Raw genomic sequence first — 21,776 nt, forward strand, 5'->3', positions numbered from 1 at the left:
GTATTGAAGCATCATAACTGTGTAAATAAACCACTTGTCCTTTTAAATCTCCAGGTGACTGAGGGTATGGAGAGCCCTCTCAGTACCATGTAGCAATTCTCTGTTTAAAGTTTGTGTTCCCAGGTTTTTTCAGCTCGCTTCCTATTGTTATTTAAAAAAATGGATTTTTGTCTATGTCTGCAGTTAAACGTGCGTTTCCTTGCTGTGGGACGTGTACAGCACATACTTATGTGACTTCTGGTGTATTTTTTTAATTCCCAAAAGGAGGATTATAATTGGAAGCCAACAATAATGCCCGAGAGAGAAGTGGTAATCGCACCTTTAGAGAATTACGAGGCGTGAGGTGCAGCTGAGCACTTTCACGTCTTGTTAGCCACGTTCCCTGGAGTTTCATTATGGCAATAATGAAACGCCTGTTTTATATGTCACTGGTGGGAACTGACAGTCTCTGGTTTAGACTTAGGTTTGCTTATTATGGTACACTTGTTACACAAACAGGTTGGGAGGGTTTTGGCTGTTCTCTTGATTTGTTGCTGGGACTCTATGGGTGATGTGACTGCTGAGATGTGTCAACAGCTGTAGTGTGTTCACAAGTCTCTATCTGAGTAATGAACCAATTTCCTGAATTATTTTAACTGTCATTACTAAGATGCTCTGTGGACTGGGTGCTATTAATATGAAATCAAGGGGCATTTTCACCCACATGTTGTTTGGAGGCCTTGCTGGGTCTGCTTCAAGAGTTTGTTTGGTGAGAAGGATTGTGGTCTGTGAGTTTTCTGTGGACTAAATTATAGTACAGTGATGACTGATTAATGCAGAGAGCCTTTCATTTTGGCTGTGTGAGCAAGGAAAGAGCTTCAGAGCTTCTTGTGGGATGTGAACACCAGAAAAGAGTTGTTGGTGCTATTTTTACCCTCTTCTCAAAATGAGGAGGTTAGGGCTTACGTGTTATATTCTTTGCCTCTTCTAATCTAAGCTTTGTGAACTTAATTTTGTGGTGGATAACTCCAGGCCTATTTTCCATATTGTTTGTTGTTTTGTTTTTTATTCTGTTCAGGTGAGCAGAAGGATGACTGATGTGTTTTAAACAGCTGGTGCCTAAACTGCTGCTTGAAATCTCTGCATAGCAGAGAGGAAGTAAATATGTCCATGTATATTTTTCTCTTGCTCTGTTAACAGTGGGAAGGTTGTAACTTCACAATCAAATGGGACCAACAACTTATTTTTAAAAGTTACTGTTTGTGCCTTCCTACCTGAAAGAGAGTGTTTCATTTGCATTTAAAACTAGTAATATCTGTATTAATGTGAATACACGATTGCTCTCTAATGTTCTTTGTTCACGCTTACCTTATAGGATAAAGAGATTCCTGCAAAGAGGTCAAAAACTACAGGAAATGAGGTACAGCTGGGTTCTTTTCCCTCCTCCTCCTTTTCTTTTCCCTCCTTTGCATCATTTTGCTTTTCTGCAAAGTAATCTTTTACTGAATATAGTTAACATATGTTCAAATGCAAGTCTTTCAGGAAAAGAATACTTACAGGGGTTTAATATTCTCCTCCTTTAATGAGTCAGAAATGTTAGAATTCTTTTATTCATCAAAAAGTTCTCAAAGATGAACACTTTTATACTGCTTTTTCAGAGTTTCATTTTAACTGTTACAGTGTAGATATATTTTCTTTTTGGCAAAAGCATTTTCAGTAAAAAACCTCCATTAGTGAAATACTCACGATGCTTTGACCGTGGCTTAATTTTGGTATATATACAAAACTTAAGAGATTGTAAGTATGTAGGGCAGAAATTAGAATTACTATTCCTGTTTTTTACACCTGAAGTTGTATCATTTTCTGTGCTCATTTAGTAAGCCCAAAGAGAGAAAATCACATCTGCTACTGGTTCAGTATTAACCAGCACTAAAGCTGAGCCTTGGAGAAGAAACATGGCCAGTCTGTTCAAGCTTTTCCTGTGAAACAGAGTTGTTTATGCAAGTGTCTTTTCCAAAATGTAGCTTTTTTGCATATTTGCTTTTTTTTTTTTTTTTTTTGCTTTCCTTGGTGGGGGATAAAATTCAGTTGAAAAAACAAAGACGTGTGTTTTCCTGTGTCCTTTCTTCTTTCCCCCATATCCCTCTGTCTTCTTACTATCTGTTTGACGAGTCATATTGCAAAACTGTAACTATCCATCCAATGTTAAAGAACTGTCTGAAATCTTCTTACAGGTTGACAACTAGCATGGGACATGCTGGTTTCTGTATTGTACACCAGTCCCCACACAGTCCTGCACAATGTATTTCTTCCACCTTTAAGCTGTATGACACTTAGTGGGTTTCCTGCTGCTTGATGCCCCTTTGAGTACTATTTGGTAGATGTAGAATTGTACCTGACGGATAAGTTGACAAGGAGAAGAAGTATGTCCCAATAGCCTTTCTTGACCTTTTTGCAACATGAACTCTTAATTATTGGTCTTGAGCACTGTGACACTATCTGCTGTTTACAGAAATGCAAACCCTGTTCTGTGCAGTGTCTAAATTTTGTCTGTGTAGGGGGCAAGTATGGTAGTTCATTTAAAACAGTATTTCTCGTTCCCTTTTTCTAATCTCTGGATCACTCTATGGGGAAAACAAATAAGGAAAAAAAAACCTGAGAAGCTGAGCAGCTCTTATTTTCTGGGTCAGGGTAGACTCTAGAGCTGCTTCACTTAACTCTCACTATGAGAGAACTCTGGGCTGTGGTTGCATAAAGCGGTGGAAAAGGAGCAAAGGCAAATGCAGATGTTGGTCTTTGAGCATCTCATGTGAGTACGCAAGCGAACGTGTAGTCTGCAAACTTCCCAAATCTGTTTGGTCTTAAGTGGTGAAAGGCGAGAGTGCAAATCATTTAGGAAACCTTTTTTCACCGTGTTTGGGAGCTGAGGAGAAGAGAGAAGAGAAAGGGATCTTTGTGTTCAGGAAAGCAGTGTTCTGTCTTACACTGCCACCTTTGCCTAGGGAGAAATGTATCCCTGCAGGGATCCCAGGAAAAGTATAGCTCAATGAGGGTATAAAGAGAAAATGAGACATATAATGCTCTGTACTGATTTCTGAAGATCTTTGAAGCACTATATTCCATAGCTTGGTCTAGGGATGCAAAGGCTACTGTTGTTACTGGGTGTTGAGTTGATCCTTGCTGCAATTGGCCGAAGTTCAAAGGTAACAGTTCTGCTTGCCCTAGGAACAAAGTTAAAACTCATGCTCCTGCTTTCAAACTCAAGGTAGCACTTAATAAACAAATACATTTAGGAGTGGAAAAAGATGCAATTTCTGCATGAGTCTGCTCAGTCTCTCTAACTTTAAATTGTTCTTTGCATTTCTTATACAGGGAAGGAGGTCTCAAAAAAAGGAGTCTGTTTACAGGATAAAGGAATGTGCCTGTTAGCTGTTCTGCAGTCTCAGCTTCTAGTTTGAAGGGAAAAGCCGTGATAGTTGTGTATTAAATCTTGTAAGCAACCTTTCTTTCTTGCAATGTTTTAGACCTTCCCAAATCTCTATTAAATTCAGTTTTGCAGCTGTTGTTGACAACTGATCTTTTGGCTGTTCAGAGACTTGAAAGGAGTTACTTTCAGGGAGAAGCTATGTTGGAAGAAATCATATTCAGCTTCAGTCCCAAAACTGTTGCCAGCCTGCAGTCTGAACCTCTGCTTTGTCTTTAGCATTGCAGGCACTTGGAATCTGCTCTTCCTGAGTAAATCTTGCTGAAAGGCATCCAAAGTTTCACATTTGTGTCTGAAGGGATGGATGTTCCCACTGTGGTTACAGTCAAAACTGTCAGGAATGGACTGTTGACTACAGTCTTACAAGTCTGGCAGGGAGGTTTGAAGAGGTCATAGTTTTCTTCTCAAGACTAATGTGAAGTGTTGCTTCCCCACTGAAATGCAAGAGTTTCTGATTTATTGTTGTTGTATATGTCTTTGGTGTTCACATTATGTCATTCAGGGGACTCAGGTGTTCCTAAATACAAAGGTTTATGTAACACATTGGCCTTAATCTGTCCAAGCACGCAGAAATTATACTCCTAACTTTCAGGCACTACCAAAGCAGTTGAAAAATAGCAGAAAGAAGTAAGACAGGTTTGGTTTTGTCGTGTTCTTGTGTCCTTTGTGGACTTAAGTTGAATTCCTTCTGTCAGGCAAAACCTTTTGATAGATTAGGCAGTGGGATGAGATACGATTCATCACTGTGCTCATCTGGTCTGAATAGGCATTTTGATTGAGGGCCTGATGCTTGCAACAGAGTTCCCATTTGTGGTGTCAGAGTTGTCTTACGATAAAGGCAGTGTGTTCCATAAGCAGGGAAAAGCTGGCGTTATGTCCCATATAATGCAGCTGCAAAACTTGGGCTGTGTGTTCTCTCTTAACTACAGCTTCTGTAACCTTCTGTAGTCATGTTAGACACTTTTTTGGTGTGTGTAACTTGGGCTGTAGTAGGTCCATTACAAAGAGTTTTGTGTTCCAAAATCTAGATTATCTGTGAAGGTTTCACCCTGATGTGTGAAGTTGCCTAGCTTTTTTCTGTGTATCTCTCCAATAGCTGCAAATTTTCCTTTTTGTTATTCTAGATTACTTCTATTCTTCTCAGTATTTATTAATCTTCTCTCATCTGCCCAGGAAATTTATTGGAGTAGAGTTGGTTTACTGTGAAAGCTGTATCAGTGGTCAGGCTTGACTTTAGAGAATTGATTTCTTGAAATCTGAGGTTTTATTTGCATCTTTGTCAATGTTCTATCCTGAGTAGTTCTGCAGGTGAATGTGTCTGCTAACTAATTGATCACTGTTCATATATCTGTGGATAAAAATTCTTCCACAATGTTCTTGATTCTCATTGCAGTATAACATGAGGGAAGGACACTGTGAAGAGCTTGAAGGCACTTCACATTTACAGTGGGCACTGTGTTCCTTTTTTGGAAGGTGCTCTATTAATTTGTCTTGGGAAAGTTCTGCTGACTTCTCTTTAGATACAGTATTTGGTCTCCAGATGCTACTGATATCTACTTTGCTGTTTTTGTTGGTGGACACCTCATAGTAAGTGTTATATCAGAAATGCTTGTAACACAGGGTGTCATCTTATGAACAAGACCCTCTTCATTTATTTCTGGTTGTATTTCATGCCAGTCTTTACTTTCCTTTTTTTTTTTTCTTTTTGTTTTCCCTTTGTTTGTCTTTCTGTCTTCTTATAAACTCATGTTACTGAAAACACTACTCTTTGTTCAGACTGGTAGCACTAGACTGCAGTTCATCCTTTTCATTCTCCTCAGTCCACAAATGCAAGCTGCTGGTGAGAATCCCTGTAAGACTGCAAATGAGCAGGTAGACAGAAATGAAAATGAAAATCATAGCTATTTTTTTTCTTATCTGTCTTGTGAGCTCCGAGTTTCTCTATGAGGAGGGTCAGTAGCCCCAGAATGCAGCCTTTAATACTGTCAGATATATTTTTTTAAAGTACTCTGCTATAAAAATGACTAATGTAACAATTAGTCTTCAGCTTACCTCGTGCAGTCCTGATGGTGAATGGCAGTCAGGCCTTAAGGAGCATATTACAAAGATAATAATTATACTGAGTTTCTCTTCTCCTCTTCATCTCTCTCACTTTGTCACTCTTCTTGTTCTGCATGGGTTGCTTCACTTCTTCAAATAAGCTGATGCTTCAGAGTTGAGTGTTATATGTTGCAATCCTTGAGCACAATTGTACCTATTCAAAACCTGCCCCTCAAATACACCAACTCAGGAACTTAGGAAGACTGAGAAATAAAATAGTTGAGCAAGAGGGGCAAAAGTTAGGCAAGGAAGAAAAACTGTTTCTGAGAATGATTAATGGTAATCCAGAAGGGTGGGTTGCAAAAGTAGTGTCAGAAATGTGCTTAATTTCTTTTCTGCTTACCTGTGGTGTTCAAATTTGTTGTAACAAACCTTGACCAAAATGAGCCATCTTCTCTAAGAATCTCTTCTTAGAACAAACCAGAGCCGGCAGTAATTTTTTCCCATTGGTCATTTGTGGAGATGAGTGTCCCACAGTTTACCTAGGTACAACGGTGTGGATTTTCCGTGCTTTTCTCAACACTTGTATGAGCGTTCTGAGTAATATTTCTATATCTCTGTGCTTAAAAGGCAAACAACAACAAAAAGAAAAAAGAAAAAACCCTCCCTGTTCTCTATTGAGTAATAGAAGTAGAAATGATTTTACATTAAAAACAGTTTAATTCAAATGGAATGCAGTAAGTTGCCAAGCCTTGTTGAAGAAAACACCCTGCTAATGCAAACACTTATTTACATCCTACGTCAATTCCTATGTGATGTAGTTTGGCTGTCCTTAGATAATAAAGGATTCTGTTTAGAGAGTTTCTTTTTCTGATGTAATTTTCTCATTATTTTCATACTGAGTTCGAGGAACTGGGAAATATATATTTGACCTTTCCATGCTGATTTTTTTTTTTTTTTTTTTTCCTTTTCTCTCCTCCAGATATAATGGAGCAGAAATACAAACATATGTCCTTTGTTCACATTAACCCAAAGTCAAACAAACTCCATGACACCTTGGGTTAAACATCCTTCTGGACCCTATAAGGTCACTTTCCCTAGCTTATGAGTTCGCTCCCTTTTTCTGAATCTAGATAAAATCTGGACTTTGGCAAGCAGTGATCTCATAGGCAGACCAGCTGACTGCTGGCATGTTAAATCAGCTAGATGCTAAACTTCCTAAAGCAGTAGTTTTTTGTTTCATGAGAAATTAGCTTCTGGGTTTGTTTTTTTTTCTCTCATTGGAAGGTGTGCCATGGGCTGTTGGAGCAATCTTACCTTTCCTTGAGGGGGTAGAAGTGTGGCTCACGTGGCTTTATCCTGAGGTGAAATTTTTTTTTGTTTTACTGATGAAAGATAAGAATATCAATTGCCAGACACAATGACCAGCCAAAGCTAACCACCAAGTGGCAAATGCAGGTGGTAATCTGTGCAGACATGTGATGCCTGAGATGTTACTGTTTGCAGCTGGGGCCAGGAGTGTTCTGCAGCAAGCACTTGAGGGAGAGGATTGTAGTGGATGGAGGGAATAGATGCCTATTGGAATGAAAAAGAGTGTAAGAGTGAAGGAGAAGGAATCCTGGATGACATTTAGGCAAGCAGGGAAACAAGGCAGTAGGAAAGCAGAGGAAAAAAGAGAAGCAACTTTAGAACAAAACAAAACCCACAACCTAGAGAAATCGAAGGTTTGAAATCTCAATCAATAGAAATCTCTCTTTCTGTCTGTCAAACTGTCTAATATGTGCTCTTTCCACTTCGGTGAATTCTGCCTCATCACTGTGAAAATGTAATTACCCTATAAATAAAACTTTATTTTTAAAGGTAAGCACTGCATGAAGTTATTAATCTCTTGTAAATGCTTGTTAATTAATCTTGTAGATGCTTGTGGCAGCTTAGTATTAGCGAAAGTACTTCTGGGGCTGGGTTTTTGTTTTGTTTTGTTTTTTGCATATGAATTAATCTGTCTGGCTGTCACATTTAAGACCTGACAGTTCATGTTTGACTGATACCACAAATTATGAAGGCCTGGTCTTAAAGCCAAGTCAAATCCAACTCATTCCTTTTGAGGGAAGCGTTGTAATTCGCTTCCATCCAGCTGTGGTCCAGCCCTGAAAATTGTTCTAGTGAGGGCCAATTAAAGTTCCAGGCAGCATTTACAGGTTGTTGTATTTGAGGTGGTGAGGAAAATAGGCAGTCGCATTCTTCACAACACAAGATTTTCATGGAGGACGAGGCATTGTATGTAACTGCAGGAGAAGTTTGTCCTCCTCCTGCCTGTAGCTGCCAGTCAAAACAGTTCTTTCACTTGCTGGCAATTTCTTGTCAGCACCGGCTTCCATGCTGTGCATTTCTTTTTCCAAATGTTTCTGAGATGGATGTGCAAACTTTATTTGACTCTTTTCCAGCCTTGCTCTTACCTGCTGCTGCACGTACATTTCTTTGCTCTGCAGCTGCTTCCTTAGTGTTGATGTCTTTGAACTCTCTTTGAGGGCTTCTCAGTTTCAACTATGCTTATATACGTAAAATGTACTTTATGGAAGTGATCTGGAGCATCTTTCTCCTTTATTTTTTTTTTCCTTTTCCTCTTGTTTGATGTGCTTAATTATGACCTAATAATGACATACTTAAATGCCAGTGATTACAGTATGGGCACAATACTTAAAGATGGCAAATTTCATTTAAATCTACTGTAATTTGCCATCAGGATTGTGTATAGCTTGTGGTCTCATGGGAAAGACAGTGGGTGACATGAAAGCTGCCTTCTTGCTTCTTGCATTCCAGTTTTGAGGGGAAATGATCATAAAACCATTGGAGTGACTTTAATCAGACTGTGGCATTCCCCCTGCTAGTGGTATTTTTTTGCTGTAACTGGAGCAGAAAAATAGGAAAAATCCAAATATTTAAGTGTCTGCCACAGCTTTACTAATGGTACAGCTTGAGAGTCAGTACTGTTCTTCAATCGGTTTATTTTTTTTTACTACAAATGTCCTCAAGAACATATTTTGACCTTTCCTAATCTGGTGCCGTTTTTAATAATCCAACAAGTTTTTATATGAAGATGTGTCTCAGGTAATGTGATATTTGGGATTATTACTCACGGAGAAAATAATTGTAGGCATTGCTGGGTTTGGTCTAGTTACCCATGTTGTTTAATATTCTGTTCTCCTTGGTGTTTAAATCTGATAGCTTCAGAAGGTGAAACCTTACAGCAGTTATGGCTTTTCTTAGGTGTTGTTTTTTTTTTTTTTTTTTCCTCCATTGTTAATTTTTTACTTTGTCTCTACAATGAAAAGAGCTTACACTAAGGTGAGGTATCTGCATCCTTTCTCTGCCATTGCCTTTGGATTCATTGTGCCTCGCTTCAAATAGATTTGACAGACAATCAGCACTGTCAGTAGCTTTTAGGTGTTTTCTATTTTTTTTAATTAAAAAAAAAAAAAAGGCAAAAAAGAAGACCTGAAGAAATAAATCCTTGTGGTGGTTGTGAGAGAGTGCATTGTCCTTTTCAGTAGGACATTCATGTAGAAATGTTTAGTCTTTTTTGACTAGTGGACAGAATACTGCCTTCTGGTGAACCATTCTATGGGCTTATTTAACATTCTGTGAAGAGCAATACGAGCAATACTGGTACTGGAACAAGAACAACTGTGTATTTCCATTATTCATTCATATTCTCAGAGGTGAATGGGTGAAGGATGAACTGAGGAGGCTGAATATTACTGTGAGGAGCTAAACAAATTGTACTTAAGTAAAAGCAGCAGCAATAGAGGGATTTGTTGTATGTTGCAGCCAGACACAGAGAATTTTTTAAATTGGAAAATATTACTTGTTAAGTGGATTTTATTTTCAGTTCTTTAATTGTTTTTATTTTAGGTCCTATTTAATATGGTTGTAGAAGTGCCTCGTTGGACAAATGCAAAAATGGAGGTAATTAAGAAAAATACTTGAATATATAGGTATTTATGAAAGTAGTGACAATACAGTGGGTTCCAGTATTTGGAGTTTAATCAGTGTGGATTGCTCTTTATAGATATTGTTTTTAGTTTGTTAAAATATTAACTTGAAGTTGTGCATACAGACATTGCCAGTGTGATTATAGAAAGCTCTGAGGCTGGAATTCTGTTCCCATTCTGCAGGTATTCCTTCCTGACAGCCGTCTGACTGCAGGATACTGCATACCTGCAGCAGATTCTGGGGCGCTGGGCTGCAGAACACTGTCTTATCACATAGCTTGAGTCCTGCTCACTCACGAAACACTCAGGGCAGAGGATCTGAGGCACTGGCACAGGTTGCCCATAGAGCTGGTGGGTGCTCCATCCCTGGAGACAGCCAGGGTCAGGCTGGAGGGGCTGGAGCTGTAAGTGTCCCTTTTCAATCCAGGGAGGTTGGACCAGGGCCCCTTTCATCTCAAACCATTCTAGGATTGAATTCCTCTCACTTCCTATTGTGTAATAGCAGCCTCCTGACAAATGAGGTGACAAATAAAGGAAGTTTCTTTTTGACAAAAAAAAACGCATTAGGTCCTCACTCATACAAAGTATCTCCTTCTGCAGTTATTTTAACAGTAGAGCTGGGTGAGTTGTTCCTCTGCTGTTACAATGTAGAAGCTAAGTAATGCTTCATCTACAGATTTTGTGAAAGCTTATCTCACAAGGGTGTTTTCTGTCTTTCTGAACATTCATGTTAGTTTTGGAAATGTTTTCCAGATGCTTTCAAGAAATTTTGCGAGTTAGCTGATGAACTATTTTGATAACTAAAAATAACCCTGAAAAACCTCCCCAGCCTCTTTGTTCAGAACCTTTTCTCTTTTTCCCTGATGCTGGAATATCATTTGAACTGTCTTTACCACCTTTGTTGTTATTTTAGAAAAAGGATTGCTTAGGATAATTGGCTTGTATTGTAAGATGAAGGTTTGTTGAGGAATCTGAGTTCAGTTTTCCAGTTTTGCTCTCTCTCCCCTTCTCTTGGTATGTTACTTTGAGGGGAGAAAGATTTGTTGTCCTGATAGATTCAGAAATACTGGATTTGGATGTTTTCTGGCTTGATAGCATACCAGACATAATACACACATTTTAATATACCTGGAAGTTTCTTTGTTAGGACAGAGAGTTGACCTGCTTTGCTGTTGTGTCCTGTAAGTCCTTCAGCACAGACTGTGGTAAGATGACAATACCAGCCCTTCTCTGTCTCTATGCTGAGGCACCCTTGCTTGGAAGGGAGACTGTAGGAAATTAAACCTTGCTGTTGAAAGAATGTATTGCACTGCTACATTTGTTGCATTTCTCTTGTCCTTCCCTTGATTTTACTGAAGGTGCTGTTTATGAGACATTATTGGCCCTCTGCCTACTGTTGTCACTTTATCTTCTTTGCCTCAGTTTATATCAAGAAAAACCATAACTGAGCTCCATTTCTGTCGTAATCCCAGGTTCCCCATCTTCCCTGTTAGGTTATGACAAGAAGCAGTGATATCAGGTGTGAAAATAAGTGTGGGAGGGCTTATTCATGGAATAAATGTGCGTTACTGACAGGGCATTGTGGCCCAAACAGTTTGAATTCCTTTAGGATGACTTTGCTTTTGGTGTTTTAGTTAAATTGTAAGGATGTTTTAAAATGGATGTGAACTAAGTGCTGTGTGCCCATGTGTATGGCCTGAACCAGCACGTGCTCCAAGCCCTTAACAGATATGACAGCATCCAGGTGAGTCAAGCTAGTGTGGGTTTTTGTTGTGATGTGGAGTGGCAAAAGGGCAGTGCAAGTGAATTAAGTAGATAGGCTGCTGGGTTTATATTTGAGGTAGTAGAAGGATTATGACAGTAATAAACTCTTTTGTAATAATTAGTCCAGTCTTTCCAGGAGTGCTACTTCAGGTGTAAGAATGCCTTCTAATGCTAATTTAATTTGTTCCAAAACTAACATGAAGTTGTCATGCAGTGCCTGCACAGAACATGTCCTCACCAAAAAGCTTCTGTATGCTTAGAAGTGATGGAGAGAAGGGATGCATGCAGTAGGAGAGCAGTGGCTGGGGGGTGGGTGTGAGGATGATGAAATAATTCCCCTGTTGCTGTCAAAGCCCTTGTTGTCTGAAGAACTTGTTTCACCATTTGTATCTCTGTTGAAATTGTACCATAAAGAGCAAGTTCTTTTCAGTATTCGATTGACCGTGACTGTCTCCTTATAAATTTATGTCTTTCTCTTCTAGAAATAATTCCTCTGCATACTTCACAGCATTATTTAAAACCTTAATAAGCAACTTTTTGAACATGACCCTTGAGATTTACTGTGGGGCCATCAGACTATTAATACTCCTCAAACCACAAGCACATGCTCCCGGATGGAGCTGAATGGTTGGATACTGAATGAATTGCTTTTTGTTTTACAGTTCTCTCTTTCTCTTTGTCTTTCATGATCTGCTTAGATTGCCACTGAGGAGCCGTTGAATCCCATTAAACAAGATACAAAGAAAGGCAAGCCTCGATATGTGGCAAATATCTTTCCTCACAAGGGTTATATATGGAATTATGGTGCTCTCCCTCAGGTAACATTTTTGTTATAATGGTGAAAGTTTTCTGTCTTCTGTGTAAATTGCCTTGTAAATCTTGAGTACTGCCTGAATGCAGATCAGCTGCAAGAGGGATGTTTCTCTTTGATAATTTGGAAATTAGAATTTTTTTATGTAAAGCTTTATTGTCATCATAAATTTTTGTCAGAATTTGGGTGTGGGTGTAAATATGAGCGCTGTTTCAGGAGGGAGTTAAATAATCAAGAAATTTTGAATCTTCAGTTTGCAATTCAGTCTGTGAATTGTAGTTACAGAATTAAATTATCATGGCCATTCAAGAAAACTTGTTCATAGAATCACAGAATTATTTGAGTTGGAAGGGACCCTTAAAGGCCATCTGGTCCAACCCCCCTGCAATGAACAGGGACACCTACATCTCCATCAGGTGCTCAGAGCCCCTCCAGCCTGACCTTGGCTGTCTCCAGGGATGGGGCATCCACTGCCTCTCTGGGCACTGAGTCCATAGAGAATCTACTGGTGCTGAAGTCCAGCACCACAGTTCCAGCAGCTAAGGCATGGCTCAAATAATACAGCCGAGGAAGTAGTCCTAATCTTTCACAGTAAGTAAATGAAGCATTCCCATGCACCTTCCTCATCCTTACAATATATGCCTGATTCCTACTGCTCTGCTTGCCAGATGTCTGCTAGCTCCACTCTTGAGTATTATGAGAACATAAACTCTGGCCCTTAGGCAACTCTAAATCTGACAAATCAAGTCAGAAATACTTCTTGAAGTAGCCTTTTCCTGTTTAAGCAAGACAAAAAAAAAAACAAAAAAAACAAAAAAAACCAAAAAAAACTCATTTAGGATCTCCATGTATTGCAGCATAAATGCTAATCAGGATTTCTTAATGTCTTTAAGAAAGAGGAGCAAGATGCCCTATCTTTCTTTAGGTTAAACCTCAACTGCCTTAGCTAACTTTGCTCTAAACGGGAAGACTTTACTGATTGTGGCACTTTCAAAACTGTGTTTGAGTCTTCTTGAGCACACACAAACCAAAAACTAATGGCTGAAGTTTTTGACATAATTTAAGTTTTAAACAACTGTTTTTCATTTCTCTGAATAGCACATTAACGTTAAGCCAGTATTGAAGGACATGATGGAGCTAGAAAAGATAGTTTCTTTTTATTACGCTTAAAGCAGTGAAAATTTACTTGTGAAAACGTATTTGCGCATTTCATCCCTGAAAAGGAGATATTAGGTAGGGGGTGGAGCATAGCAATGAAGTCCTTATCCAGTTAGCAGTCTCAGTAGATAGTTTCCAGTTAGGTATTGCTAAGAACAGCAAAACAAGTCCATTTAACACTTTGAAATTTGTTTGCTCCTTAGTACAAAACTAAAATTAAACATCTGAATAATCTCCTGAATGATGTGCATTTTGCTGGACTGATAAAACAGACCCTAGGAAATGCATTTAGCTGCCCTTACTACCTATTTGGTAACAGGGCTGGAGATGATAGTAGTTTTTCTTTTCTGTAATGACTTGAAAAGGTTGTTTGGATCCTAACACATCCAATTGTTGAAGTGTAGATTATCCTCCGGTTTCTTAGTAGCAGCTGTCACTAACTCAGAGCCTGATCCAGTTCTATTTATCCATTATCTTAAGAGGACTTTTCATCAGTGTCAGCAGTTGCCAGACGTTTCGCTGTCACGTACAAGGGAGATATGTATTTGTGACTGCTGTTTTACACCCTGGAACAAAGAAGGAAAATGTCATTAGGATTATCATTATTGCAGGAGTTGCTTTCCTGTCCAGAGAATACTGCCATTCCTGATCTATTCCTCTGTTTTTATGGGAACTGCAGGTGGAGAAGTACAGCTGGGCTGGAGAATGGTATTGATATAATGAGGTCTTAAAAGAAAAAGTGCTTTGGAAGAGTACTGGAAAAATAAGTTTTAAATTGAAATTCTCCCCTCGCTCCACTTAAGTAATTTTTTTTTTTTTTTTGTAATACTGCTGTCTACGTACTTGAGCATTTGCTTTTCAGTTCTACCTTTTAGCATCAGTCAGGCTCTCAAGAACAAGAATATGAGCTGAAGGCTTGACCATGTAAAATATTTTCCAACACCTTTTCAGCAAAAGCTCATTTGTCTTAAAATTCTTGCCAGAAAAAACTTCTCAGCTGTAGAATCGTGCCTTTCATTCCAAGAGACAAAACAAGGACTGGTCTTGTAATTAGGTTATACTAATGTGGTTATGATTCCTTGTTCATACAGAGTTTAAAGCAGAGATTTGAATTTACCTCTCAGGGAACCTTCCTTAGTCTCAATTGCTAGCTGTTCTTGGGTATGTGTACATCTGTGTATGCAAAAACTCTCACAGGTATTTCAGACCTAAATTCAAAACTTCAAAAAATTGGATGCTGACAGTACCATACCTAGTAACTTAGTCAGCTCAAAGTCTAGATGATTTTGAAGAGAACTTATGCTAGTGCAGGTACATCTAAAGAATATATTAAGAATCTGATTGTAGGGTATCTGAGTTTAAGCCCACAAGTAGTGGTAACAAAAAAAAATATATATACATATATATATTTTTATATATATGTTCTTATATTTTTATATATATTCTAGGTCCTCTTCTGGCTTAATCACTGCTATTTCATGAAGTGCCTGTTCTGTCTTAAACAGAGTTGATCTGTTTGTTGCTGTTATCTATCCTCAGTCAGTTGGTTGTCCAGAGTTTTGGTTGGTTGATTGGTTTAATTTTTTCTTTTCCGATTGAGTAAGCACCTTACTGCTCACAGTAAGGTGACTTTTCAATTGGTGTTTTTATAACCACTCAGTAATTCAGTGGTTAGATGAATAGTAATCGCAGATCAGTTGGTAACCCTCAATTCTTCTTCCATTGACAGACCTGGGAAGATCCAAACCATACAGATAACATTACAGGATGCTGTGGGGATAACGATCCCGTTGATGTTTGTGAGATAGGTTCAAAGGTTTGTCATTGTCAAGATTTATTTCATGCTACAGCTTTTGGCTACAGCTTTTGAAAGAGAATGGCTGGTGGGAAGCAAGAAAAGGCGATAGTCAATCTTGGGATGACTAAAATGTGTCTGATAGGTCTGATAATAGATAAGAGAGCAGTGTTTGTTCTTTGTGAAGTAGGAAGATATTTGGAGAAGTCTGAGTGCTGGATAAAGGAGAATATTGGAGTTCTTGGAGTTTAGTGGCTGGGCAGAGAGTTTTGAATGAAGGAAAAGATAGTTAACATTTTGAGGAAGGAAGGAGAAGACTTCCTTCTTTTTCCCCAGCTAGCAGCGCTAGAGATAAAGCTGAGTTACTAAAAGATGAGGGAATATGGCAGTGTCACACAAATAAGATTAAAAGGTCAGCCCCACAAAGGGGTTAAATTTCAGTTTTCTCATGGGTGGAGCAGAGATAGACCCTCCTTCTATAGAGGAGAAGAACCCATTGCAGTTATAAGGTATGGAGTGGGTGGGTGAAAAAGAGGCACAGTAAACACTGTCAGGAGGTATAAAGGGAAGGCTTAGCACACTGGAATAAAATCCTCTTTATCTGGACGTAGCAAAGAATGGATTAATCTGCTGTGGTACCAAAGATGGGATAATAACATAAAAGGTTTTGAAAGAGGGATCTCTTGGGCTAACTAAGGCAAGACGTGTACTGGGTTTGAAGGTCTATCTTGCAACGTTGTTAGCTGCTGGCCAAACAGATACTAAACCATTTTGTTGGAAGAGAAATTCCAGAAAGCATTTTTCACATATTTTTATTATTATATTCTGTTCTAGGTTCGTTCTTCTGGTGAGGTTGTTCAAGTGAAGGTCTTGGGTGTTTTAGCTCTACTTGATGAAGGAGAGACAGATTGGAAGATAATTGCCATTGGTGTGGATGACCCAGAAGCCCAGAAAATTAACGGTAAGCATTTTTACCTTTCTTAATGCAAATTATGTCACCCATTTGAATGGCTGTACCTGAGTTTACACCACCCAGGACAAGAGGATACAGACAGCCAAGAGACAAAAAAATTCTTTTTTCACTGTTTAAATTTAAATGCTTCCCTCAAAGTGGGCATGTATGTTTTCATACTGAACTTTTGGAAAGGTAGATGGGGATTTTCGGAGGACTTGATATACTGAAATTCTTCTGTCTTCAGGGACAATTCATTCTGAAAGAGATCTCCTAAAATTAGTCTTGTCTCCATTGTAGTAGTACATGTTTATCCACTCAGATTGCATAGCACACTGCTGTTTTCCTTATTGGTGAAGCATTTCCAATGTTTTGTGACTTGTAACTGTGTTACTACCAGCGATTGTTGCTAATATAAACAGTAAGGTTTCTCCTATTAACTTGGAAATTTGGAAAGTGAACTTTTGATGTAGCCTTCTCTTGGCCTTGCAGATGATTGGCTTTGCACAATGAAGTATTCTGTGCAGTCTTCCTCCTTATGACTATGCTTCTGGTATCCAAATGGAGCTCACTAAGTAAAACGTGTGCAGTAGTTTGAATAAAATGAGAGGTATAATTTTGCTTCTCTTTTTAAGAAGAGGATATAAATACATTAAAGCTGGACGGAGTTAGGCTTTTATGGCACAGATAAGGTACAACTCTCCTCTGGATAAACAGAGCTTCATTCTATCGAGTGCAGTTAATCTGAGATTCATGAGAATTATGTGAGCTTTGTCTGGCAGTTAATGGCTGTTAAGAGATCAGAAATCATATGTACCATCAAGTCTTCATGGTCAGAGCCTGTTCTTTGTTGGCAGATCTCACCAAGGCACAGAATAGCCTTTCTTTAGGAGTAGGGGTATCCAGTAATTTTGAGGAATTGTGTTTCTCAGCCACTGAGTCTTTTTCCTGGTTTCTGAATGTAAAGTGGGTATATCACTGGCCTGGCCATTCATTCCCAGTTTTCTTAAAGGTTGCTTTGAGGTGGAGATAGTTGCAGGAGAAAAAGGGGAGAAGAGGAAATGAGGAAAAGGAAACTCTTGGGTTGATAGTGATTGAAGTCTTGGGGCAGATAAATTACGTATAGTTCTTATGACTAACTATTTTTGCAGTTAGAGATTAACAAGTTCAGCTTGGGGAAATAGTAGTTAATCGTTTGCTGTTACTGTTCGTTTCAATTTAAACCTCCCTGTAGTTTTTATTGGGATGTGATATAAATGTCAGTAGTTTAAAGACAAATAATGAACATTTTATTTCTGTAATTTTTTCTGTTCGTTTTCATATTTTTTTCCTTAATAATTTGTGGGAGTTTCATCAGAAAAGTGGATGAAAGAATTTTAAAAGAGTTCAACTGAGTAGTAGGAATAAAACAGAGAGTTTATAACACTGGATTAAGTAGCTTTGTTCTAAAACAGAAGGTTGGTTGTATTGTATTTGCTTTTGTACAGGTTATGACTGATGTGTGTTAGCTGTTAGCTTTGGTTTGTTTAGCAAGGGAGTGAGAGTTTGTCTTTTTTTAAATGCAAACCCTCGCCTGTAATTGCTGTGCGTATGCTTTCTTATCAGAGAATGGAAGCAAAATTTCAAGAAGATCTGCCTTTCTGAGGTTCAGATCATAGAAAAATATTTACCTAGTTTAACATGATTTCCTTTCAGGGTTGGAGTTAGTCCTGTATTTAAAAAAAAAACAAAAAACAAAAAAAAAAACCAAAAAACAACATGACTAGCTTGCAGTGTCTAACAGCAGTCCTTCTTTGTTCTAAAAACAAGCAAATCTGTTGGAGTAGGCAATACAATATATCTTTTTATAATCTTTTTTCCCTTTCCTGAAGATGTTAGTTATTTCTGCATAAAGGGACAGCAGCTGTGGATAAAACTGATATCTCCCTCAATAATTGACGTGCTGCTATGTTATCAGTAGTGGCCTCCTAGGGGAAGATGAGGCCAAGTCTGTCCAGTTGTTTTAGCATCATTTGCTAAACATTTTGAATTGAACAGAGAATCATCACATTTGCTTTCAGCTCAGTATGTGCACAGCCCCCAGTGAACATTTGGAGAAGATAATTCTAAGACTCTGGAGTGGTGATTACTTGTAAACCCCATCCTGAGCCCACGCAGTATGTTAACTCCACTTGCTGCTTTAAGCACACCCCAGGTACTCTGTATATTCTCCTTCAGGGACTGTGATCGTTCTCATAAGTGCAGTTGATTTTTCTGAGACTTCGCAGAACTTACAACTGAGCAGTCCCAACTTCTGAGCGGTCCTCATTGTTTATTCATAGCTCTCCACTGTATTTTGTCCTGCAGGTGTTTATGGATAAATACTGTTTTAAATTGGAATCCCTGCCTAGAACTCCCTATTTCACGCAGAGCAGTAAAAAGCTCTGGTTTGTAGTGGCAGTACGCAGGAATGATAAGCAATACTCAACACCTGCTGGATTGGGAGCTGTGTCATCAGTGGGAAAAGCAGAGACTTTTGGAATGTAATCAGTTTGCTTTTATAGGACTTAATATGGGTGGGTGCAAGGACAGTCTCTTGATATAAGCTGCACATGAGATGCAGCTGTCTATATGAGAAACCTTCGTTTAGTCTAATATCTAGATGTTCAGGTTTTTATCTGGTTCAGTAAGAGCTGTCTTTGTGATACCTGGAAACCACTGTGTTGTCTTTCTGCTCAAGCAATTGCTAGCCAGATGGTTATTAACAGACCAACAAAGTTGCTTCAGACAAGGATCTGGGAAAGGGCCTAAAAGACTCCCTGTGCCCTGAAACACTAAATCTTGGCAGTATAATAGACCTGGCTTTTTCTTAAATGTAGCATACCGGCCAAGAGAAGAAGCAGATTCTTGGACTGGAAAGGCTGCCTGTCTGCTCATCGTGTAATTTGGATTGAATTTAATGCTCTGAAATTCACATGTATATCTGATGTGTTTTACAAGATCGGGTTTAGAAAGGATGAGCCCTGTTTTGGTGCTGTAATTTGGTCTGAATGTATGCAGCATCTTCATGTTGGAAAAGAGGTTCTGAAAGTGACTGACAGTTGAAGCAACTTATGAAAGGTCTGACTTTCAAGAGGTTGTTTTGCCTGCCCAAGATGAATTGGGCCAATTGTGTATGCTGGATGGCATTTCTGGGGTGATTTACTGGCCTGGGATTTTAGCAACCATTATATACTATTGCTTGGTGGAAAGATCCCCAAATACATTAAACAAAAGTTGGTGATTTCTACCAGCTTTATTGTACTGCAGTTTGCTGGTAGTGATGTAATTAACTGTGATACATTGTCATGCTTCTTTCCCAATGTACAACTCAAGATTGGCTTTTTTGAATTTACATGATCAAGCCTCAAATGGCAAAAATCAAGTATATTGCACATTTTGACCGGTATGTTGTTTTATACTCTTGCGTATGAGTGTATTTATATGCAGAGCAGCAGCAGAGGCCATGAAAACCTTTGTTGTGGATTTGTGTAAGCGTTAAATATAAAGGAATTAATTATCTGTACTAGGGCTCCCCCTCCTACTCCCTCACACCATGCTGCACGAAATACACCAAATGCCTTTATATGGAATGTAGCTGCTGCTTCCTGTGAATGTTTATAAGATGTTATTAAAAACATATGTCCTGTCTTCCTACAGACCTTGTTTAGAAAGCTTGCTGCTAGCATGTTGTTTTAGCTTCGCTTGCAAGAAGCAGCATCTGTCATACTAAAAATGGTAGTTTTGTACAAATGCTTTTGTCACTCCCTTTTGTAAAGCCTGATAAAATTGGGAGCTACATTTGCATTGGCTCGCTCCTTTGACAGAGAGCTAGCAGCAGTTGTTTGTGCCAGCCTCTCGAGATTTTTGTTATTGAGGCTGAGTTGCAGCCTTTAACATGATTAGCCATTTTTTTAATCCTTGTTGCTTAACTTTGCTGCCCAGAAAAATGGGACCTGTGGTTGTGTGTAGGCAGTACAAAGAAATCTCCCCATAGTACCTGCTGGATATATGTGCTGAAAATGTGCCTGCAGGAGCTTGACCTTTCTGTCTTCTGCCACGCTGAGGGCTTGCAGTGATGAAGTCACATTTGACCAAGTACATGCTTATTGCTCCCATTCATGCTTAGCCTCCTTTGCTATCAGTGGGAGTACCCAAGTCAGAGGAAGGGTAAGATCAAGGACAGAGTCTGCTGTGGAAAAGACATTTATCTCTTATTTGTTTGTGTCTCTCTCATGATATGCAGCTCGTTTCTATAGGTATTAATGTACAAAATCTCTGTACAGATTATTATATTTCCTTTTACCTTTCTTTGCTTGCTCTTCTGTTGTCTGAAGATATTTGTCTCTACTTCCACTTGGTACCCCAAAGATGCTGGTTGGATTTCGAAGAAAATGGGAGACATGCTTGTCCGTGGTGCTTTTTAATAAACCAGAGAGGTAGCTGTTGAGTGATGGGAGAGCTGCAGTTTGCCTTTATTTTGTGCTGTGTGTGGACTCCACAGCAACAGGGTTGATTTTTATTTATTTATTTTTTAAGTTGCCTTTTCTCCTGTTGCTTGTCCACCAACTCCCATTATAATACAATTTTCTTTTTTTAGTCGACAGTTTAAGGTCCATTTGGTGCTCTGTTGCTAGCAATAGTAGTAAGGAAAAGATAAATAAAACATGGGAAGGGTTGGCTGAGTTGGAGAGTGGTTTGGGTGGAGCTAAGGAAATACGAGCAACCACTATCCCTCTTAAACACTCAGAAACACGGTATACAACATTTAGTACTTCAGAGGCTGTGTGATGGTACAGCATTGCATGGGCCTGATTTGTTTTACCTATGCCAGGTATTTTCCAGTAGTGAGAAAGTGAAATTCACAGAGACGATTCTGCCCATGAAGGTCAATGTCCTTGTGTTAAGGAGGTAATAGTCTTGCTCCAAAGCCTTTTCTGTTATTTGGGTCCTCTAAACAAACATCAACAAAGCCTATAAATAAGGAGTGACAGGGGCTCACATATCACTTGGTAGTTTTGTACAAATAAACAATGAAGCACTTTTGTTGAACAGTGTTTGTGGGAGTAGGAGGCAAATGACCTAGTAAGAACGGAGAGGCAGAGTTAGGTGAGAGGTTTATCGAAACAGGAACCAGAAAAAAAGGAGCAGCAGTCTGAGAAAGCATGCTTGAATTTAAGCAGTGTCTGGAGACACAAACCTGGAGTTCATCCACCACTGGGAGTCTAGGAAATTGCTTCAGCAGACTGGTTTGCTTTACGGACTTTACAGTATCTCTTCAGTAAGTACTAGAAAATGTGTGTTCAGACCTTGCAAGAGGAGGAAATCACGAGGGGTCAAGATGGGAGGAAGGACGTTCGCTTCTTTAGAGAGAGAACAGGATCATGTGCTGGAGCCTGGTTTGAATTGGAGCTGTTGTTTTATTAGAGCCTGAATGAAGCATCTTGCTTCTGAACAAGATGACTGTTTTCTAAATCATTTGTTCTTTGTTGATCTCACAACTGTGGAAATGTTCTTGTACTCTTAAATGTGCGTTCTAGCTTAGAAGACCTGCCTCCGGCACAGCCTTATGTGCCCTTGCTTTTTCTCTGGGATTCTGCCAGTGAAACTCCCTAATCTTCTGCAGGCACATGGCCAGCAGCCAAGTTCAAAATGTGTTTTACTCAAGTCCATAAACACGTAGCTCTATTAAGTGTGTGCAGAAGCAAAAATGTACCTTGGGTTCTACAAGGTTTTGTACTTCATTCTTTCGATAATGTATGATCCAGAGGAATTTGGGAGTG

General features: G+C 39.0%; 1 protein-coding gene across 1 annotated transcript in view; it reads left to right on the plus strand.

Moving 5' to 3' along the window:
• Positions 1–21,776, plus strand: part of PPA2 (inorganic pyrophosphatase 2) — a 36,343-nt gene that overhangs the window by 3,303 nt on the left and 11,264 nt on the right. Inside the window, 5 exon segments of the mRNA XM_042870555.1 lie at positions 1,355–1,399; positions 9,416–9,469; positions 11,958–12,077; positions 14,958–15,044; positions 15,858–15,984. Of these exon segments, the coding sequence (XP_042726489.1) occupies positions 1,355–1,399; positions 9,416–9,469; positions 11,958–12,077; positions 14,958–15,044; positions 15,858–15,984 (433 nt within the window).

This window comes from Lagopus leucura, unplaced genomic scaffold, assembly GCF_019238085.1.
Source record: "Lagopus leucura isolate 7727_CA_CO unplaced genomic scaffold, USGS_WTPT01 Super-Scaffold_100004, whole genome shotgun sequence".
Lineage (NCBI taxonomy): Eukaryota > Metazoa > Chordata > Aves > Galliformes > Phasianidae > Lagopus > Lagopus leucura.